Consider the following 20,533-nt stretch of genomic DNA (forward strand, 5'->3'; position numbering starts at 1 on the left):
ATTGACTTAGAGGATGAGGTCTCTCATCATTCCTCTAAGAGATGACAAGATTATCGGTCATCCAAGTCCCCATTTGACTTCTCGTTGTTCAGACTCTCCTCCTCCCTCCCTCCATGTTTCCAATAAGGCTTGATCTACCAACATGAAGACGCCTTACATGGCACACACTGTACAACTATCAGTGCTTCCTTCTTTGCCCAAAGAAGACAAGTTGGATGGTTCCAACTATTCTCTTTGGTCATGTAAGGTGGAGTACATTCTCGACACCTTGGACATTTGGGAGTTTATTTCTCTCCCAATTCCCCAGCATGTGGAACATCCCGCACATGAGACATCAATGAATCATGCAGCCCTCTAGGATCCGCCAAACTATGGAGCCTGATCCTTCCTCTTTATGCATTTACAAGATTTTTTCTTGGTTCATGTTCGCTAATTGAAGACTCTGGGAAGTGTGAAAGAAGGTTGCATCTCTTTAACATCAAAAGATGTTTGCCCATAGGATCTCCTTAGAGAAGAAGCTTCGAATGTTCACTGTTGATGACTCTCCATCAACAACCTGGAGGACGAGCTTGCATCCCTTGGGAGGATGATATCTTCAGAAGATGTGGTGATGATTCTACTGACTCCATTTCCATCTCGTAAGTATGATGGTTTCTGCACCAACCTTCCAACATGGAGGACCCAAGATACGCTTCTTTGGGAGGAGCTTTCACTGCTTATCTTGGAGCATGATCAATGCCTCAAAGAGATGGGACTAGTGGATCCATGTCCACACATGCTTTTACTACAGGTTCCAAGGGCAAGAAGAAAAAGGGGAAGCTCAAGGCTAAGAAATAGTAGGACAAGAAGGATGATTCAAAGGATGTGAAGAAGAAGTCTAAGTGCCACACTATGGAAAGGGCAATGGACACTAGTTCTAAGGAGAAGTGCTGGCAAAAGTATCCCCATTTGAAGCCTAAGGAGGGGTCCAAGGATTCCAAGGCCACACCCACTACTACAGAGTCTACCTTTGTAACTTGTTTGATATGGAGGATACGGCTCTTGCTTCTTCTTCTAAGGTGAAGCCTTGGCTCATGGATAGTGGGGTCTCTTCCAAGCAGCATAGGTAGCCTCATCCACTAGTTGCTACTTGGAGGGCATCCACTCCTCTTGCGTTAGTTCACACTGACCTTTGCGAACCAATGGGCACAGCCTCCCTTGGGAAGGCCACTGGCCACATACATTATGCTGATTGTTGACAACTTTAGTCATTATGTGTGGCCCTATTTCTTGGAGTACAAGAGCGAGGCGTACTCTCGCTTCTGCAAGTGAAAAGTGTTTGCGGAGAAACAAACCTCCTTCAAAGTTTGCAGTGTCCGAGCAATGTCCGAGCAAATTGTGATAGTGAGTTTCATTCTAGCCTATTTTTTGAGTTTTGCAAGGACCATGATGTTCCGGTAGAATATTCCCATCCAAACACACCATCTGAAAATGGTGTGGTGGAGCATGCCAATTGGACCATGCTTGAGATGGCCCAATTGATCTTGGATCGCAAGGACCTTTCCCATTCCTTATGGGATGAGGTAGTGGTGGCTACTATGGTATATATCTACAACAAGTCCCCTACTTCGACATTGAACAATATGACTCCCTACCAAGCTTTCTTTGAGAGGAAGCCTTCAATTTTCCACTTTCGCATCCGAGACATATAACCATGTAGACAAGAAGAAAAACTGAGCAAACTCAATTCCAACTCGAAGAAACTTATCTTCCCCAGTTATAATATGACCACGAAGGGCTATAGGCTCTACGATCCGGCAACTTGAGGGATTGAAGTAAGCAAGGATGTGATCTTCAATGAGGTTGTAGCCTCCAATCCGCTTGATGGTTCTTCTATTACAAGTGGTTCTTCATCTTCGACTAACCATCCCCCCCCCCCCCCCCCCCCAAAAAAAAACCATCAGCTCATCCCCTTCCTTCCAGGTTACCACTTGGCACTCATTCGTCTACGACTCCTTCCCCTTCTCCCTCACATTTTTCCCTTCCACCCTTGACGGCTCCTTCATCTACAACTTCGTCATTGAGTATTACTACCCCTTCCCCATATCCTTAGATTTCCTTGAGGGGGTAGGGAGATTGAACCATCAGAGAGAGTCTTCTTCCTTGGGTGAGAAGGATCCACCTTCCCTTAAGGAGGGGGAGTCCCTTCCATAGACTGGTGCTTTTATAAGTATCGAAGGCTTCTTGGTCTCCCTCGCAGCAGGATAAGCCTATCACCATCCCTCAATGATATCAACAGATCATGCAAGATTCAAGGATTACCCAGTTCTCTGAGATGCCTCTTAGCCCATGCACGTCAACTAGACTTCAAGCCCGACAAGATAGTTCACTTTACATGAACTATGCCCTTATATCACCGATTCTTCAAGACAACGAGCCCAACACAATACTATGTAGGTTGAGCTCGATTTTATTGAACGGAACCAAACTTGGGAGTTGATTCCTCGTTCAAAGAAGCACAAGGTGATTGGTGTGAAGTGTCTCTCGACAAGCAAGTTTCGATTACTTTGAGACTCTTGCACTCACAACTCGGATGTCCACTATTCGAGCTATTTTGGCTTTAGCCACCATCACCATTAGCCAATTTATCAAATGGATGTGAAGTCAACCTTTTTGAGGAGTATCTTGGTGAAGAAGATTTATGTCTCACAGCCTCTTAGTTTTCTTAAGCAAGGGAAGAAGGACATTTACAAGTTGCAAAAGGCCCTCTATGGCCTGAAGCAATCTCCTAGGGTTTGGTATCTGTGGACTGATCGATTCTTCTTGGACAATGGCTTCCATCAATCAGATTATGATCCCAACCTTTATTGCAAGGTTGCAAAGGACGAGTGTGTCTTGGTCATCTTACATGTTAATGATCTCATTCTCATAGGGAGCAGCACATAGGAGGTTGATTATAATCGGCAGATATTGAGCCAGGAATTCAACATGACGAATCTTGGGATCCTACACTTCTTCCTTGGATTGGAGATCTATCAAATGGAACAAGGCAGTTTTACTTTCTAGGACAGGTACATCTCCAAGCTTCTTTTAAAGTTTGGTATGGCCAAGTGTCAACCTATTTCTTGCTCCATGGATCTAGAGTCCAAGCTAATGGCATCAAGAGATCCCCTTAGTGATGCCACCCATTACATGCGCCTAGTTGGCTCTTTGATCTAGCTCATCCACACTTGGCCGGCCAACATCTCTTTTGTGGTGGCTTTGTTTTTTTCTTTCATAAAGACTCCTACTCATGCTCACTAGTGAGCCACTTTACACATTCTGCACTACCTACAAGGAACTCGATCCGATAGGATCATGTATGGAGAGGGGGCCACTCTTTTTAGATGGACTGACTCCGATTAAGCACGTGATGTGGATTCAAGACAATCCACTACTAGATATGCCTTCTCCCTTGGACACAGAGCTATTGCTTGGAGCAGTAAGAAGCAACCTACTATGGCCCTTTCATCTATAGAGGCTGAGTATCGTGCCCTTTGTTCTAAAGCTATGGAGGCAGTTTGGCTCCATCGCTTGTTGGTGGAGATTCTCTTTTCATAGACAGAACCTACCAAGTTACACATGGACAACTAGAGTGCCCTTGCTCTAGCGAAGAACCTAGTGTTTCATGCTTGCACAAAGCACATCAAGGTTCAATACCACTATGTTTGAGAGTGGATCATGGATTCTGAGTTAGCAGTGGCCTACTGTCCTCCTAAGGATAATGCAGCAAATCTCTTCATGAAGCCTTTACCCAATGCTTCTATGCTTCATCACATGAGATTGTTGGGCATGTCAATCTGTCCTCTCCTAGTTGTGAGCTCCTATCAGAGTTTGATGGAGATGTGGCAGTTCTGGCTTTTTAGTGTGTATTTCTGGAGTATCTTGAGCATTCTGCATTTCCCAACCCACGCCACCCTATCAGACCAGTCTCCCCAGATTTTTATTCCATGTCAAACTGATTTTTTTGGCATTTTTATATGCTGCCGACTTTAATGCAGTCAGCCAGCTGGCAGCTGGTCAGTTAGCATCAGGTTGGCCAGTTTGACATGTTTTCTGTTATTTATAGCAGGCACTTTGGCTGGGGCAGATCATCTTTTGCAAGTTGCTCCTCCGACTTCGGGTATACTCCTCCATCTCTGGTGTTACTGCTGTCTTCATCATTTCCAGCCAGATCCAGTGCCCTCACCAATGCCTTGGGGTGTGTGCAGGGACTGATCAGTCCTTCCATTTGTATTCAGCATTTATTTCAATCTGTGTAGATTTCTTTCTTCCTTCATCTTCCTGCTATCTCCTCTCTGTATTCATGTTCCTTTTTCTATTGTGCACTCTCACAGATACACTCTCCAACTCATACCCTTTGTCTCGGTCCTTCAAAGAAAAAGAGTTTGAGGTTCCGTATTCACCTTACATAGGGTGTTTACTACATTGAGTATTGTATTTATTCATTCATCTTCAATGTTCATTGTCTCTGAGTTACCCTAAACCTACTTAGTTCTCTTATCAATCTCTACTTTGTCATATGATTGTGTTTGTATTCTGTGTTCGAGTATTTCTTTATGCTCCTATGGCAACAGGATGGAATGATGGAAACAACCTACTTCATAACCTGGAAAGGGAACAACATTGTGATGTTCATGGGGATTTCTTTATTCAAAGCCATGAGTTCAATAACTCGACCCATAAATTAACGGCACCCTGAATGATATTTGAAGCTTTTTCTCAACCTTTTCTTTTCAACAAATGTAAAGATTTTTCAAAACACAAAGTCATAGTGAGCCCTAATAATAACAAGCATGGCTCGCATAATCAATCAGGACTCAGCATACATCATACAAAATAAGGATGCCTTGTCAATGAGGTTGTAGGCTAAGTGGTTTGAGCTAGTAAGTGAGTTCATTGTGTGTGACAGTTCAAACCCTGGGCTGCAACCTCAGAGGCACAGTCAAGTAGCCAGCAAAATAAGGACACCTCAGCAATCCCATGACACACATGAACACTCATAGCAAGCATGGCACATGCAAATTTGAAAAGTTAATGTGGTCAGACCTTTCATAGAGACAGTCAACGGAGCTCAGACCATTAGCAGCATCTAAATGATATCGATAATCGCACTCTCATCACCCATCAAAAACGGGCAAAACACAGTAAAGCCACATGAATGGAATGGGAGGCCTTCTGGAAGGCTTGGAACATCATATATTATTTTCTCCTAACTTGTATGGGATCATAATGTCCCTCTTTGGCTAAGAAATTGTTTCCCCTTCAATAGTCTAATAAGCACCAGGGTCAACATATGGTGATGCCTACCATGCAAAGATCACTCAAAATATCTTGATTCAGATCTTGAACACCTCACTATGTCTGATTTTGAACACCTCGCTATGTCTGATTTTGACAACAGAAAAATATGTAAAGATTGTCTCGATGTTTTTGCCAAAAGCAAACAATAAGACACAATGGCATAGTATGTTGAGTCCTGTCAGGAATGTGTTCCATCACTGGAAGGCCTGGTTTGAACCAGTCCTACAGGATTTTGCAGCACTGAAAGAGGCAGAAATACCTACTGACATAAGATTTCCACTGGCAAAGATGGTGACAGCATGTTGCAATTGCGAGTCCATCAAATGTGGGTGATGCTACACTTTCAGGTACGTTCACGCCACCTTTTATCTTGACTGAGCATAAACTCTTGGAATAAGCATGCACTGAGTTGGGATAGCAACATCTTAAAGCCAAATCTGATTCCAGACAAAATAAGCATAAATTAGCATTGTGTTCCTATAATCATTAAGGATCCCTCAGCTATTGAATACAGCTCTAAAATTTTGTAAGGACTTAAAAGAAAAAAGTATAGTGCACAATAAGAACAAGAAGACTGAATCTAGCATTATTCTTTATAAGGATAACTTCAACAGGCGATTACAAGATACAAAACTTAGCCAAAAATCTGCAGACAAGGCAACAGATATCCATAATCACAGTCATGTTCCTTATGAAGGCTGACTTTCATCCTCTCCTCTCTATAATTCTTATAAAGCCCGAACCAAAGCATGATTGAGGGAAGCCATGATGTTAGTCCGTGAAGTATTCTAGACAGTCACATCAGTTCTATACAAGCAATTGAGAATACTTATCACCACCACTTTCTTGTACAAGAACTATTACTCCAATTTTCAAGAGATTTAACTTGGATTATGGAAAAGTGGAAGCACCATCCAAAACTAAAATGCAACTTGAACCTTGATGAAAAAGGTACTGATATGCAAGCTCAAATGTGATTAAGCTAGATAAATTCCCAACCTCAAGTTGATGGCAATTGCTAGAGGTTTCCTGTGCCTATGTGACACTAAGCTAGAGTTGCCCAAGCTTAGGCATCATCATACAAAACTTCAGGCTCATGTAAAACTGAGCTAGAATTTCTTCAAATGAAGCCTCAAGTTCGATAGAGCTAGATCCAGCATCACAAAATATACAATTTTGGGAAGAAGGTGAATAGTGCCCTCACTTCCATATAGCAAACACAGGATTCAAGATTCAGAAGAGTCTTATCAACAGAGTAGATCTCTCTTGGGAGTCATACTTGAAGACCCACAATGTGAGTACTTGGGGATGAACAAAGGATTCAAGATTCTTCATTTACAAAAGAGTCTTCAAGGTGAAGCTGCTCTCTGCTGGGAATCATACTTGAAGGCCCACCATGTGAGCACTTGGGCTGTGATGTTCTGCCATTCTTCAATACTTCACACCACCACAAAACAAGTTGCAGCAAAGAAAAGAGTGGGAATCACTCAGTCAGAGACAGAAGAGGTACACATCACAATTTTGCACATGCTTTACTAAGCTGCTACTTATGTATCCTTCTCACATTCAATGTGCCTGAGTTTGTCAACAGATTTGGCTTTTAATATGCAGGCACAAAGACCTGCATCCCTTAAGGTGGGCAATGGAGGTGGCCCCTATATACCAAAAACTTGGAGAGGCAAAAGAAGGCTGATCAACCTAATTAATCAAAGATTTTCAAGCCTCAGGACTCAGATGTTTAAAAAAAGGGAAGGGCAATTCTAGAAGAGATTCTCCAAAGAGGTTCATTGCTCAAGAGGAGACACAAAAGCTGCAGGAAGAGAGAAAGTGTCTCATAGGCAAGTAAATAAGACATGTCGCCAACTAATGCCATGAGAAGAACCAACGAGCACAAGAACAACTCGAATTCCAAGGCAAATCTACAGTCAGCCTCATCCTCTACAACTATGACTTCTACCTTTTACAGGTAACAAGAGATATGGATTTAGCTTCCTTGGGTACACGACCTTGTGGTCATGCAATTGTGTGCTGCAGGTCACCCTATACTTTCTTCGTTTCTTTCCTTTTGCATCCAAGAATTTGATCCAACACCCCTTCCCAAGAAGTAGCATCTCCAAGCTATACTTTATTAATGAAGCATAGCCAATGGTCCATGAATCAAGTAAGAAAAGCCGAAGTAAACAATTAGAACCCTTCAAGCACAAGTGGAGCATGTGGCTATCCAAATAGAGGCTTTGAGATCAAGGATTCCTTGAGTGCCACTACTTGTCTGTTGACCCAAGTGTGGAGTAATATTGTGTGTGTGTGTGTGTGTGTGTGTGTGTGTGTGTGTGTGTGTGTGTGAGAGAGAGAGATGAAGAACAAGAATACTCAATCACAAAGATCAATGAGTGTACCCAATTAATGAATCAAAGATAAATGACTAATGAACCACACTGATTGTGCTAAAGTGCACAAAAGGTCATTAAATAGAAAACACTAGGAGTGACTGTATTAAGTGTCCAAGCAAACCCTAGCCCTAGCTATGCTAGTTGTTTTAACTACCTTAATAGTTCTAAGCAACACTCAAAGCCAAGACTCTAGCTAGGGAGCCCAAACCATGGGACTAAGGGTATCATTGAGTAGCCCATGAGGTAGCCAACAAATACCCCTCCATCATATGGGCTGACAAATCTAGGAAAACATAACAAACCTTAGAAAATCTATATCAACATGGTTGCACAAGTTCGTCCAAAGGAAGATAGCAGCCTATAACTAGATTACCAAAAAGCCTAGAACTTTGGTCAAGGAAGAGCCTTCATAAAAACACATGCCAAGTTATCATCAATGGATACATATGCCAACTGAATATCTCCTACCGATATGCACCCACAAACATAACGATAGTGCATATCAATATGCTTAGCATGGACATGGAAAACTAGACTCCATGCAATGGCCAAAGCTCTTTGACCGTTGATGTAAAGGATTACCAAAAAGCCTAGAACTTTGGTCAAGGAAGAGCCTTCATAAAAACACATGCCAAGTTATCATCAGTGGATACATATGCCAACTGAATATCTCCTACCGATATGCACCCACAAACATAACGATAGTGCATATCAATATGCTTAGCATGGACATGGAAAACTAGACTCCATGCAATGGCCAAAGTTCTTTGACCGTTGATGTAAAGGAGAGTCAAAGCTATCTAGCAAACATAGAAGTCTCCAGTAAATGACAAGTAAAATGTTCAACAAAGATAACATCTTTTCAAAGGATAACCTTGCTCGTTGAAGGATGAAACAAAATATACCCTCTGCTTTCACATCATAGTCAGTAAAGATGCAACAGACAGCCTTGTCATCAAGCTTATGCCTTTTCTGAGAAGGCACAAGAGCATATGCCAAACAGCCAAAGGTCCTTATGTGAGCAATAGAGAGCCTAGAGCTTGTCTAAGCCTCATAAGGGAGTAATGGTCTTCAAGGCACTTATAGGGCACTTGTTCAAAACATAAGCTGCACACATACCTACAACCAACCAAAATGTATTAGGCAAGTTCTTACTCTTGAGCATGCCCCTAGCAATCTCCATAGAAGACCAAGTCTTATGTTCTGCTACTCCATTTTGTTGAGGGGAGTAAGAAATTGTACACTTTCGAGTGATGCAACGGGATGCAATATATTCAAAAAGTTGCTTGGGAAAACACTCACCCTCCTATCGGTGCTAACGGCCTCAATGTGTGCGCTGTTTTGGTTCACCACCAAAACAATAAATTTTTAAAGCAAGTAAATACTTCTAGCTTGGATCTGAAACCAAAAACTCAAGTGTATCTAGACTAATCATCAATGGAGGTAACAATGGAAGCCTCTAATAGATGTTGTCCACATATGACCTCAATATTACTGTGAGTGAGATGCAATATTGACAAAGTACCTACTTGAGCATCCTTTGGAAAAGAGAAGTGATGCATCTTACCGAGGGGACAACCTTTACAAATATGACACTTGGCACGGTGATCTTGGAAAGATCAAAAAACATATTATCTGGCATAATGATCTTAAGAGTATAACTTCAGCAATGCACAATTATTGGTGTACCCAAGCTTCAAAAGCCATAAATGAATGTCTAACATAGAAGCATTGGCTGAAAAAGCATGACGAACATCATTGTCAACAAGTTGGTCATACGAATCAAGTCTATAAAGGCATTTAGCCAAATTATCACTCAAAAAGAATGAGAAGATTCATTTTCATAAACATGCTCATCTACAAATGACAAACACAATCATACAAGAAAGCACAGACTAATACAAAACACAGTTAGGGTTAGGGCAACTTAGAGACAACAAACATTGAAGAAGATAATGAATGAACGAATGATGAATAAATACAATGCTCAATGCGGCAACACACTATGCAAAGGTGAAATACTGACCCCCGAACTCCCGTGTCTCTAGGACCGACGCAAAGTATGAGCTTAAAGTGTGTTGTACTCTAATGGATCCCGAAATGCAACAAACAGCCTCGAGATATATCTAATGTTGAGAAACCCTAGTCATTAAGTGCATTTCTTTTCCTCAATTCCCATTTGGTTTCAAACTTGCAGCCTCAAAAAAGGCTTCTAGGGTGCCACCCTAGACTGATTAGTGCCTGCAAAAATAAAGCATAGACTTCATTCATCCGCACACACTTTTATTCATCTTCTCCCTCCATCAAATCCACTCGTCCTCCATCTCTTCAATGCCTAGTGGATGCTTCTCCCAAGAGTAGTTCAAGTGCTGCCGATGTGAGAAACCAATTGGCTATGAAGAAGATAGAAACAAGAGATAGTAGACATTGACAATGTGAGCTGAAGAAAGTGTATTAGCTCAAGTAATAATGGCAAAGTGAAAGTACAACCAAGCTCTAAGGTTCACCTAACCAACCTTCCACACCTTGACTAGAGTCAAATAAACTTAACTCTAGGGCCTAGTGTCACCACATCAAAGTCCTAAGACACACCACACTTTGACACTAAGTGTCCGGACACCACATGAATTACATTGGGCATGGGGACTACCCAAAATTAGCAAAGTTTAACATCCCCCTCCAATGCCAATGTGATGGAATACAAGGATCATCAATCACCAAAGGGTAATAACTTCAAGGTCTTGCGAAAAGCCTCAAACTTCTCACATGGTAAAGCTTTGGTAAAAATGTCTACAACATTTCCCATGTGGGAACATACATCAAGCTGATCTCTCTTGCATAAGATCCCTCTCTAACATAATGTAATGAAGCTCAATGTGTTTTGTGTGAGTATGAAACAAAGGATTTCATGCTACTGCAATAGCACTCTTAACTATCGGAGAGAATGGATGCCCTCCGATAAAATATGTAGATAAGCTAACAATCTACACAACCATGCACATTTTATTGTTGCTATGAAGGCTGCCCTATACTCTATCTCACAAGACAAGGTGGCCACTATAGGTTGTTTGTTACTAAGCCACGAAATGAATAAACGGCCCAAAAAGAAACAATATCCACTAGTAGACTATCGAGTATCTAAATCTCCAAACCAATCTGAATCATTGTAAGCCTATAGCTTCAAGTCTCCCCCCAACCCACCCCCACCCCCGGCGGCAGTATCAAGCCATGTATCTAAGTACCTTGCAAGGAATGAAAGATCTACTTGACCACTTACCAATGATCTATACCTAGGCTACGTATAGACTTGCTCACCTAAGATACTACAATTTGTATGTCAACGCATGTATTCCAAAGCTAAACAAGGCATCCAATAGCCTAGCTATAAATTGCAACATCAATCATCTCATTTTCCATGCACTGTCACTATGACATGATAATAAATACCATACTAATTTTGGGTGAACTCAATCCCCATATAAGAGGCCCATATCTGACATAGCAAATGTATTTTTCAATTCAACTTTAAAATTTGCAATTCTATCCTCTTCAAGTCCAGTGAGGAGCATATCATCTACATAAAGAATGATGCCCAACAAGTCCCCCCCCCACCCCCCCTTCATTCTTAATGTATGGAGTAGGAGCAATTGGATTGTTCTTGAACCCTTTGCTATTCAAATAAGCATCTATCTTCGAATACCATGCACAAGGTGTTTGTATAAAGCCATATACAACCTTGTTTAACTTGCAAACCAAGTGCTCTTTGCCTTTAACCACAAATCCTAGAGGTTGTCATATATGGACATTCTCATGAAGGTCACCATTAAGAAATGTTGTCGTAATGTACAACTACATCCATAATGGGCAACCATAGCAATAACACATCTCACTATACTCATGCTTGATGTAGGAGCAAAAGTCTCCTCAAAATTTGTGCCTTTTTTCTGAGCATATCCTTTGGCAACCAAGTGTGCCTTGTACCTATCAATTGAACCATTAGCCTCGCATTTGAGTTTAAAAACCCATTTAGTGCCAATAGCCTTCTTGCCAAGAAGCAACACAACAAGATCCCAAGGACCATTAGTAGCAATGGAGTCCCTCTTCCATGGCCTACAACCAATATACATCCTACCATATCATTGATAAAGAACTCAGGATCATAGCACAAGTATTCCATCACCTCTTCACCTATAACAAGGCCATCATCATTCCAGCCAGAGTTCCAAAATGGCTACTAGAATACATTATAACAAGAGACATTGTCAATTAGGACCTGAATGCCCTCTGGCTAGAATGAACGATGGAATCCTTGGCAAAGGCGCATGAATTTCTCTTGAAGAACCCAATATAGAAGCTAAACTGCACTGAGGCACAAAACAATATCATCAACTATGGCAATGCACTAATCTCTGTCATAAGTGTTAGTATGGAAATCCCTCCATAAGACATTATGTTATTGTCATCAAATGAAGTAGGCTCATCCTCATTCAAAAGTGAGCTCATGAATGCATGCTCATCAAAAAAAGCATCTACTTCCAAATTTTCCATAAAACACATCTCCCATTGCATCATGAGCAGCCTATCTAGCAGCCTTTCTGGTGTGTTCAGGCACAGAAGCATCAGTCTTACTCTCTTGGAGGATTTGTAACAGCCATCTTAGGACTGTTTTTGCTGCATTTATAGCAGCCCTTTCTTGCTCAACAGCTTGGTCCACTATCGGAGGCAAAAAAGGATCAACCAAGGGCTGATCTGGGGCAAGTGGAGCAACAACAGCTTGCTGTAATTCATCTATTTCTGCATTTAAAGTAGGCACAAATCCCAATGCAAGTGGCAAAAGACCCTCAAAGACATCATTAGTCTCCTAGATGGTTGGCATCTCAAACTAATCCTGAGAATAGGCTACATTTTCAGCAAAAATGACATCTTTGCTCACAAAAAACTTTCGAATGCAAGGATCATACAAACAATAGCCTTTGCTCTCCAAACATGAGCAGCCAAATGTTCGAAGTGCATAAATATATTTAACTTTGCCTTGAGGCCATACACCCATGTGTAACAAGAATAGTTATCTATAAAAGTGACAAAATACAAATGACCATTGAGAGCTCTAGTCTGCATAGGAGCACACACATCAAAGTATATTAACTGCAGTTTCTAGACAGCACACACTGCACCATCATTCTTAAAAGCAAAGCAACACATTTTTCCCAATATACACCCCTCACATGCATGGGGAGGTAGAGTATCAACTAGAGGCAAAGCATCCACCATCTGACAACATTGAAGTGTCATCAAATTACCAAAGCTCATATGACCATATTGAGCATGCCAAAGCTCCGTATTCTACATAGTGGGAATAAGTGTACTGACTATCACAGCACGATGAGATCACTTCTCATACATATCCAACAAAAATAGACCCTTCTACAAAGTACCTAGCAAATGAAAAGCATAATCAAGCCCTCTATCTCTAACAATGCACTTATCTTCATAGATTACCTAAAAGCCTTGCTTATTGAAAGATGAAACTGAAAGAAGGTTTTTAGTAATCTCAAGCACAAATAATACATCCATAAGCTGAAAATCTAATCCATCTACAGAAGTGATAACAATTGTACCAATGCCACAAACATCGTAACTAGAGCTATTTGCACAAGAAAGTCTCTTCCCCGCAAGAGCTACTTGCATGGATATGTACAAACACTTCTAAGAAGTGATGTGCCTAGATGCCCCACTATCAAAATACCATGTATGTTGCACACTAAATGTTGAATCAACCATAGACGTATCATAACTGCAAGTGAGAAATGCATAATCCTCCTCAACCAAGTTGCTAGTAGCATCACCAATTGAATCCCCAATGGCTCATGTTACCTGGACAACCAGGCCGGAGTCCTTTTTCTCCTTTGCTAACCTCTTTCTACATTCGTCTATGTAATGGACGAGCCTCTTGCAATAGTGGCATTTACCTTTCTTTTTCTCTTTGTCTGTGTTTTGGGCAACCTTACCAGATGGTTGTCTGAGCCTTAGGCTAATTTTTCACTTGTTGCTTGCCTTTGCCTCTGCTTTTATACCTAGAGAGCATAGCTACACCACTCCATCTCATAGCCATGTTCTTCCGAGTCTGTTCCTCCTGCAACAAGAGGCCAGTTACCTCCACAAATGTGAGAGCCTATTGTTCTCTATTGTCAAAATATGCGACCATGCAGAGACACAGTAGGGTTTACAGGGGGAAACACAAAGTGTGTACTACAAACACTAAGAGAGAACAAAAACTCAAAAACACAAGAAGAACAAGGTGATGATACACTGAATCATGCTATGAGAAGAAATCTAACTCATGTAACGGCACCTGTATGGAAGTTGCACAGGGAAGGGAGTGAAATGCAATCCTCGACGCAGTGGGCTATCGAAGTAATCACTCGAAGGTGAAGGATAGCTATCGAGGCATCAAAGGCATCTACAATGGCAAGGAGTTCTTTGTCATGGATCTCATAGTTTATTTCTGGAGGTGAGAACTTCCTCAAGTAGAATGCCACTAGATGCATATGACCATCATCTCCATGCTAGGACAAGATGGCTCCTAAGGCATCGTCTAATGCATCTATATCCAAGAAAAGGGCTAGGTAGAATTTGGGTGGACTAGGATTGGGGTAGTGGTGAAACTAGTCTTCAGGGTCTGGAAGGCCTTCTCAACTTCTGGGGTCCATGAGAACTTTGAGTTTCCTATGAGTCTAGTGAGTGGTGTGAGTATCTTTGAGTAATCCTCAATAAATGTCCTGTAAAAGTTGGTAAAACCAAGGAAACATTGGACATCACGAACACATGTGGGTGTCTACCAACCAAGAATAGTCTCGATCTTCTTGGGGTCCATAAAGATTCCTCTCTGGGAGACATTGTACCCCAAGAATTCCACTTGTCTGATGGAAAAAACACTTCTCAAGTTTTGGATATAGTCTTTTTTCTCCAAGCTTTTCCAAAACTAATTTTACATGGTGCTCATTCTCCTTTGAATCTTTTGAGAATATCAAGATATGATCCAAGTATATAACTACAAAATCATCTAGATGCTCTTGAAAGATATCATTCATCATATGTTGAAAGACTACAGGAGCATTAGTGAGATCGAATGCCATAACAACATACTCGAAGTGACCATACCTTGTGCGCAAGGATGTCTTCCATTCGTCTCCTTTGATCCGTACAAGATTGTAAGCCCCTCATAGATCAATCTTTGTAAAGATCTTGGCTTTTCCAAGGCGTTCCAAGAGCTTTGGTATCAACCGCAAAGGGTATCAATTCTCGAATGTTATCTTGTTGAGTCCTCGATAGTCCACACCCATTCGAAGTGACCCGTCTTTCTTTTTCACGAACAGAACCCCTTGGCTAAGTTCTCATCAATGTTCTTGTGTAGTTCAGCTAGTTCTTCAAGGGATAGCTTGTAGATGGGTCCAAAAGGTGGTTGAGCCTCCTCATGGAGTTCTATAGCACAATCATATGGTCTGTGTTTAGGCACGAGATCAGCATTATTCTTTTCAAAGACATCTTGGAATTCTTGATACTTGCTTGGTAGCCTGACTAACTCGTCCTTATTAAATTCTTGAGTTGGTATGTGATATATCATGTAGGTCAGTTCCTACTTTGTTGTGTGCATAAAGGCTTTGGCTCCTAGATACACGGACTTTCCTTGATTTTCACGACATGTAATCTTTTGCTTAACCCAATCAATTTCTGGGTTGTGTTTCTTTAGCCAAGGCATCCCAAGGATGATTGGATTTGTGAGACTCGATATGACATTAAAGCATACACGAGATTTGGGATCGCCAGGAGTTACCATGAGTGGTTGGGTTTCCTTGGTAATATCTCCAAATGCTAGAGATCTTCCATTCACAACTTTAATTGTTGCAAGATTGGTCTTTTGGAGTACTAGAATTTGGTATCTATTCACAAAGCCATCATCAATGAAACATGCGGAGGCCCCGAAGTCAACCAACGCTTTGAGGAAAAGGGTCTTTCTCAACAGGATCATCTGGGCTATGACAAAGAAAGTTTCCATGGGCGTAGTTGGGATCAAGAGACCCTTTCTTATATCTAGGTCCAGTTGTACAGTCTCATTTACAACTGCATTTCCTCAATTTCCTACTCGAGGATGGTTACAGCAACTCTTGAGATTCATGCCCTCTTATCTAGGCAATTTAGGGAGATGTGTACAAGATTTCCATAATATAGGCATAGATGATTCTCTCTTTGTCTTTGCTTTTCTTATGGGATCAAGGGCTAGAATTCGGTATTATCTATTTGTATCGGTTTAGGATTGGTTTCTTCTCTCATTGGGTCTCTAATTGGGGATAGATTCCATTGGCAAGGCCTTAATTCTTCCTATTTTTCTTACTTCCTCTCGAATAATATATTATCACACTAGATGGCTTGCATGATATAATCGTAGAGTGTTTTTGCCTCAGGCATAGTGAGTACGAGGTCTTTGATGTCGTCTTGAAGACCCCATTTGAATTGGCTATAAAATACTCCTCATGCCAAGTGAGGTCATAGATTAAATTTAGATGCATAAGCAAAGGCAGGGCAGTTACCTTGTCATAGCTTCCGAAGTTTTATTTCTACTACTTGACCAGTGTCTACATCTCCAAATGTGAAAGTGAGCTCACAAAGAAATGTCTCGTAGTTATAAAGTGCTAACATATTCTTTTCCAAGATTGGGGCAAATCATGACAATGCTTGACTACAAAGCAAAGTCCCAATGAATCCCACCTTGGAAGCATCATCTAGACACCTATTCGATTGCATGCGGATATAGAGCTTTACTTGTTGCATGAATCCCTCTAGCATGTTGATCTTGGGTTCTCTTGTTAGGGTTGATACACACACGGAATCATCTGATCACTTCCTCTGTTGTTCCGCAAGTCTCCAATCTAGTCTTGCATCTCTTAAAACACAAGGCCTAGATGCATAGGGTGTTCTATTTCAAGTTCTACTTGTCGTTCATTCAAGTCTTGAATTTGTTGTTGGAGGTTTTGAAGGGAAGTCACAATTCTTTCAAGGGTCGTCTCCATGTTGCTCAATAGGACCAGAAAGTAGACTTGCCAAACTGTTATGGAATCACTAGATTGTACATGAGAGACTAGACTAGATGCAAGATTTGTTACAAGAATTCTAATTATTAAATAATTCCACGTAGGGGCACAAGGTACCATGATAACTTAACAAGATACAGGAAACCCCACAACCCTGGACCATAGGTATGGATAGAAGATATCAGAATTACAAGATCTCTCTCGACGAGGATGAACAAGATACAAGATAATATTAGACAAGATCTCATACTACCAATTTACAAGGTGACAAGACAACAGGAGTATAATGGAAGATAAGACAAGACTAGATACCATGACTAGACAAGAACTAGAACTAGAACTCGAAGTTACTTACTTGGAGGTCTCAACTCCTTGAGCTTCCAAGATTATGATTAGCAAGACTAAGAAGTCCTATAGCGAGCCCCTCCTTTTATAGGTGTTGGAGGGCGGTTAAACATCTTCTAGAATGTTCCATGATGACATCATCGATGATGTAGGCGACAGCATGGCATATCTTCTAGAAGGTTCTATGCTCACATGGCAAGGCTAGGTTCGCATGTTAGCTTAAGGATGTCCTGTTAAGAGTGTGTTCGCATGGGCTGCGAATTCATGTGGCATGAGTAAGAATTAATCCACACACTTGATCATGGCATGTCCGTGACAATCTATACCCCTAGGGAGAGTATAAAAGGGATGGTTAGACCCAATATATCACAAAATGGACAAGCTATCATGACCACCCGTGGATGTTGATGGTGAAGGAAGCTATGAGGGGATTTGGTAGTGAGAGCCACAAAACTAGTCTAGAAGACTGCCATGGAAGCTATTGTGAATATGGTGAATCCAAAGCCAACCACTCTCTAACTAAAAAGGAATAAAGAGGCACATATGCATGTTTACAATAACAAAATACCAATGCATGGAGTAATGCATAGAGTAATGCAAAGGGCAATGCAAGACGTCATGCTCATGCAAAATGCTACGCAATAGTGCAATTTGAACAGTGCCCTTATAAGGGAATTGTTTCCTTAACCAACCGCCCTTTTACAACCACCATGGTCATCCTTATGATGCAGATGATGATATAATATACAAAAAAAATTAGTGTCAATGAAGCATGCTATAATCAAAATCTTGTCACCACCAAGACAATATAGCCAACCCCTATCAAAATGGAATTAAGAGCTAGAGGTGTATAAAAATGATCATCTACGGAATAAAAACACAATTCTACGACAAACACACAAACTAATAAAGAAACACAATTAAAGTTAGAGTTAACACAAAAAAAATGAACACAAAAGATAATGAAACTCAATAGTGAATGAATGAATAGATACAATGCTCAACACAGCAAGCACACTATGCAAGGTAAAAACTAACCCCCGAACTATCGTGTCTCAAGGATCGAGACACAGAGTACCAGTGAAAGAGAGTGTCATACTCCTAATGGATCTCAAGACACAACACGCAGCCTCCAAATATTCCTGGCAATAGCAAACCCAACCTGTGATGGCCAGATCAGTTGCAAACAGGCAGCACATGATGTAAAATAACAAAATGCAAGTATGCTAAACAATGTGCCAATTGTACAGAAGCAGTCAGCAACAAAACGCAGATTTAGGGCAACATGGCAGGTAAGGGGGAGCAATCTGCAGCAAAATGCAGCCTCCACACTGGTGTAGACAGCACGGCAGTAGCAAATTAGGTTGTTCAACAGTAGTAGAAGGTGAGAAATCGGTAAATGCAGGCTGGACAGAAATCTGCACCAGCAGTTGCCAATTGGCAGACGATCAATGGTAGGCTGGAATCAGTTTTGAACAGCAGTAGAAGGCTGGAAGACAGACGCCAAATGGTAGACAGCTCTAGGAACACATTTCTTTTAATGAAAGTTTCAGTAAATTGATTAATTAACCTTGTTGGGGCTGTTTTAAGTGGCTTATCAGCATGTAATGTTTTCTTAGCTCAATACCCCCTCTCAAGCCCAAAACAAGAACCAGAAAGCCAAGCTCATCATGTAAAGGCCACTAGGGTGTTCACCACAAGCAATCACCAAACCAGTCTAAGAGTCTATGACCTCAACTATGGCCCTTGTAAAGAAAATGGCTCACCCCACTTGGCAAAGTTGCTAAATGGACAACAAGTTCATTCCAAGCTGGGAGGACATAGTAGACATCGTCCAGCAAAGCAAGATCATGGCCTTCCTCAATATCAAACTTCAAGCAACCTAGACCTTGGATCTTGACCAAGGAGTTGTTCCCACATCAAATATCTCTAGCTGTACAGGCTCGGGAAACATAAGTGTCTTGGATGGGCATCATGACATGGGTCGCTCCACTATCCACGATCCAAACAAGAGATGATGTGTTGGGTCGGATATGGTGGGCCTCTATGATCACCTCATCAAGAGGTAACTCACGAATGTGAACTAAGCTTGAAGTCTCTAACATCTCCGCAGAGACAACATGAATCTCATATCCATTAAACCACTCAAACATGCCCTTTGGAGTTGAGAACGGTATTGGCTATTCATTGTGGTCTTGCAAGGTGGAGTGCATCCTCGACACCTTTGATCTTTGGGAGCTCATTTCCAAGCCTATTCCCCGCCCTCAAGAGGATCCAATTGATGGTACCTGGCTAGACCGTGGTGCCTTATGGGATTCGCTTAACTCTCGAGCCCAATCCTTTCTGTTTATGTGTTCAGGACTCTGTTCTAGTTCATATTCGCAAGTTGAAGACCGCGGCAGAGGTGTGACACAAGCTTTCGTCTTTGTATCAACACAAGACCTTTGCCCACAAGATTTCCCTTGAGAAGAAGTTGCGGATGCTTAGTCTTGATGATGACTCTCCTTCTATGAAGAAACACATCACAAAGATGGAGGACATGAGAGGTGAGCTTGCCTCTCTTGGAAAGAAGATATCCGTTGAGGATATGGCTATGATCTTGTTGATGCAACTCCCATCTCCTAGGTTCGATTTGGAGCATGATGAGCGACTCAGAGAGGGAGAGACTAGTGGTTCTGGCTCCTCCAAGGATTTTACTGCAAGTACCAGTGGCAGTAAGAAGAAGAAGGAGAAGGCCAAGGACAAGAAGCAAGAGGACAAAAAGGATGAGAAGAAGGAGAAGAAGCCCAAGTGCCCACACTATGAGAAGGACACTCACCCCAAGAAGAAGTGCTGGTAGAAGTACCCCCATTTGAAGCCGAAGGAGAAGGATTCCAAGGATTCGAAAGCTGCACCTGTTGCTAGAGAGTCTGTTTTCGTACATGTCTTTGTCAAGCAAAATACAACCCTTGCTTCTTCCACTCAGGAGAAGCCGTGGCTCATGGATAGTGCAGCTTCTTCTCACATGACCTTTTGATAGGATTGGCTTCATGACTTGAGTTCCAAAAGAAGCACTGTCACAATTGGTGACAACTCTATGGTTCCAATTCATGGATTGGGGACCATTCCCCTATTACCAGACAAGCAGTCTTCCTTTGTCAAAGTTCTTTATATACCTGGTTTGGGCTTTAACCTTCTATGTATCTATGGTCTTACCCAGTTAGCTACACATGTGGTCTTCACTAGAGATGGAGTTACAATGGAGGATGAGTCTACACAGGTGCAGCTCTTTAGTATATGCTCACAGTCTTGGCCACGAGGCCTTCCCACGAGCTTAGGCTACTTTGGCATGCTCGGTATGGTCATTTGAACATGGATGTGATCCAAAAAGCCTCTCAAAGGAAGATG

The 20,533-nt window shown here is 41.6% G+C and overlaps 1 protein-coding gene across 4 annotated transcripts in view; it reads right to left on the minus strand.

The window, feature by feature from the left end:
- Window positions 1-20,533, minus strand: part of LOC148040135 (methyltransferase) — a 77,479-nt gene that overhangs the window by 24,894 nt on the left and 32,052 nt on the right. For 2 of the 4 annotated variants that reach the window (XM_087696954.1, XM_087696972.1), the window contains exon 7: window positions 5,582-5,759. In XM_087696954.1, coding sequence (XP_087553080.1) covers window positions 5,582-5,759 — 178 coding nt within the window. The remainder of the gene's footprint in view (window positions 1-5,581; window positions 5,760-20,533) is intronic. The other 2 variants (XM_087696945.1, XM_087696962.1) reach the window with 1 other exon arrangement.

The sequence above is a fragment of the Lygodium microphyllum genome, chromosome 2 (assembly GCF_053477565.2).
Source record: "Lygodium microphyllum isolate KBCC chromosome 2, Lygodium_microphyllum_v1.1.10, whole genome shotgun sequence".
Lineage (NCBI taxonomy): Eukaryota > Viridiplantae > Streptophyta > Polypodiopsida > Schizaeales > Lygodiaceae > Lygodium > Lygodium microphyllum.